Genomic DNA, 1,173 nt, shown 5'->3' on the forward strand with positions numbered 1-1,173 from the left:
GAGATTGGATTTATACCCCGCCCTTCACTTGGAGTCTCAGAGCGGCTTACAAACTCCTTTCCCTTCCCCACAACAGACACCCTGTGAGGTGGGTGGGGCTGAGAGAACTCTGACACAAACTGCTCTTTCTCAAGGACAGCTGTGCCAGAGCTTGTGACTGACCCGAGGTCACATCAGCAGGTGCAAGTGGAGGAGTGGGGAATCAAACCCGGTTCTCCCAGATTAGAGTCTGTGCTCTTAACCACTACACCAAACAGTAGAGTTGATGTTGTGTCTAAAAAGCAAATATATTTAGCTATAAGTACATGTGAATATCGTGTTTATTATTTCGATAAGGGGAAGCAGCCAGCTCCAGTTCAGAGACTTTAGGCAAACAACGCTGGCTTCCTCTCCAGCTGCAGCGGATCCTAGTGATATCGGAGTTACGCCACCCATCAAAACCAAGCAGAAGTCATCGGCCGCACCGTCAGTCCCACGTACCACTTTCTTGGACTCCTGCTGGATAACGCCATCCAAGCCGAGCTGCTTCATGCCAACTCTGTCCAGCACGCTGACCGTGACGGCCGAAAGAAAGCCCAGCGCACAGAGAAAGGTCCCTGCAATCAGAGCAGAAACCCACCCTTGAAGCCTTCATAAGAACATAAGAACATAAGAGACGCCAATGTTGGATCAGGCCAAAGGCCCATCCAGTCCAACACTCTGTGTCACACAGTGGCCAGAAATACCAGTGCCATCAGGAGGTCCAGTCCAAGGAGGGAGGGGGAAACAGGGTCCCCAGCATAGCCACGTTGCCTGGATGACCCCCTCAAAACCGTCTGCAGCTGGAGATTGAAGGTTCGTCATGAGAGATGATCAAAAGACGTTTTCCAACAGGCTGGCTAATCTAGATCTGCTATGAGCTGATACGCTCTTTCCACGAGGACATATCAGCAACCCGGTTCGAACGCCTTCGGCACAGTGGTGTTTGCATCTAAAGACTAGAAAGCCTGAGCTTTCAAGGCACACTCGTTCTGTTGAAGAACCAAGCTCAAAATTACGTTTCCTTTTCTAAAACGGAGAGTGCATCAGCTCAACTCTGCGTTCTTTTAATGCACGCTCTGAAATTTTGTTTAGTCCCATTTAATGCATGGATTAGGAGCTGCGGTGGCTCAAGTGGTTAAGACGCGAAACCGC

At 50.0% G+C, this 1,173-nt stretch overlaps 1 protein-coding gene across 1 annotated transcript in view; it reads right to left on the reverse strand.

Annotated features, from left to right (window-relative positions):
* LOC107124639 (major facilitator superfamily domain-containing protein 1-like) overlaps nucleotides 1–1,173 on the reverse strand; it is a 29,324-nt gene that overhangs the window by 16,853 nt on the left and 11,298 nt on the right. The window contains exon 7 of the mRNA XM_015428131.1: nucleotides 481–596. Within this exon, the coding sequence (XP_015283617.1) occupies nucleotides 481–596 (116 nt within the window). The remainder of the gene's footprint in view (nucleotides 1–480; nucleotides 597–1,173) is intronic.

Source organism: Gekko japonicus, unplaced genomic scaffold (assembly GCF_001447785.1).
Source record: "Gekko japonicus isolate JY-2015 unplaced genomic scaffold, Gekko_japonicus_V1.1 scaffold1343, whole genome shotgun sequence".
Lineage (NCBI taxonomy): Eukaryota > Metazoa > Chordata > Lepidosauria > Squamata > Gekkonidae > Gekko > Gekko japonicus.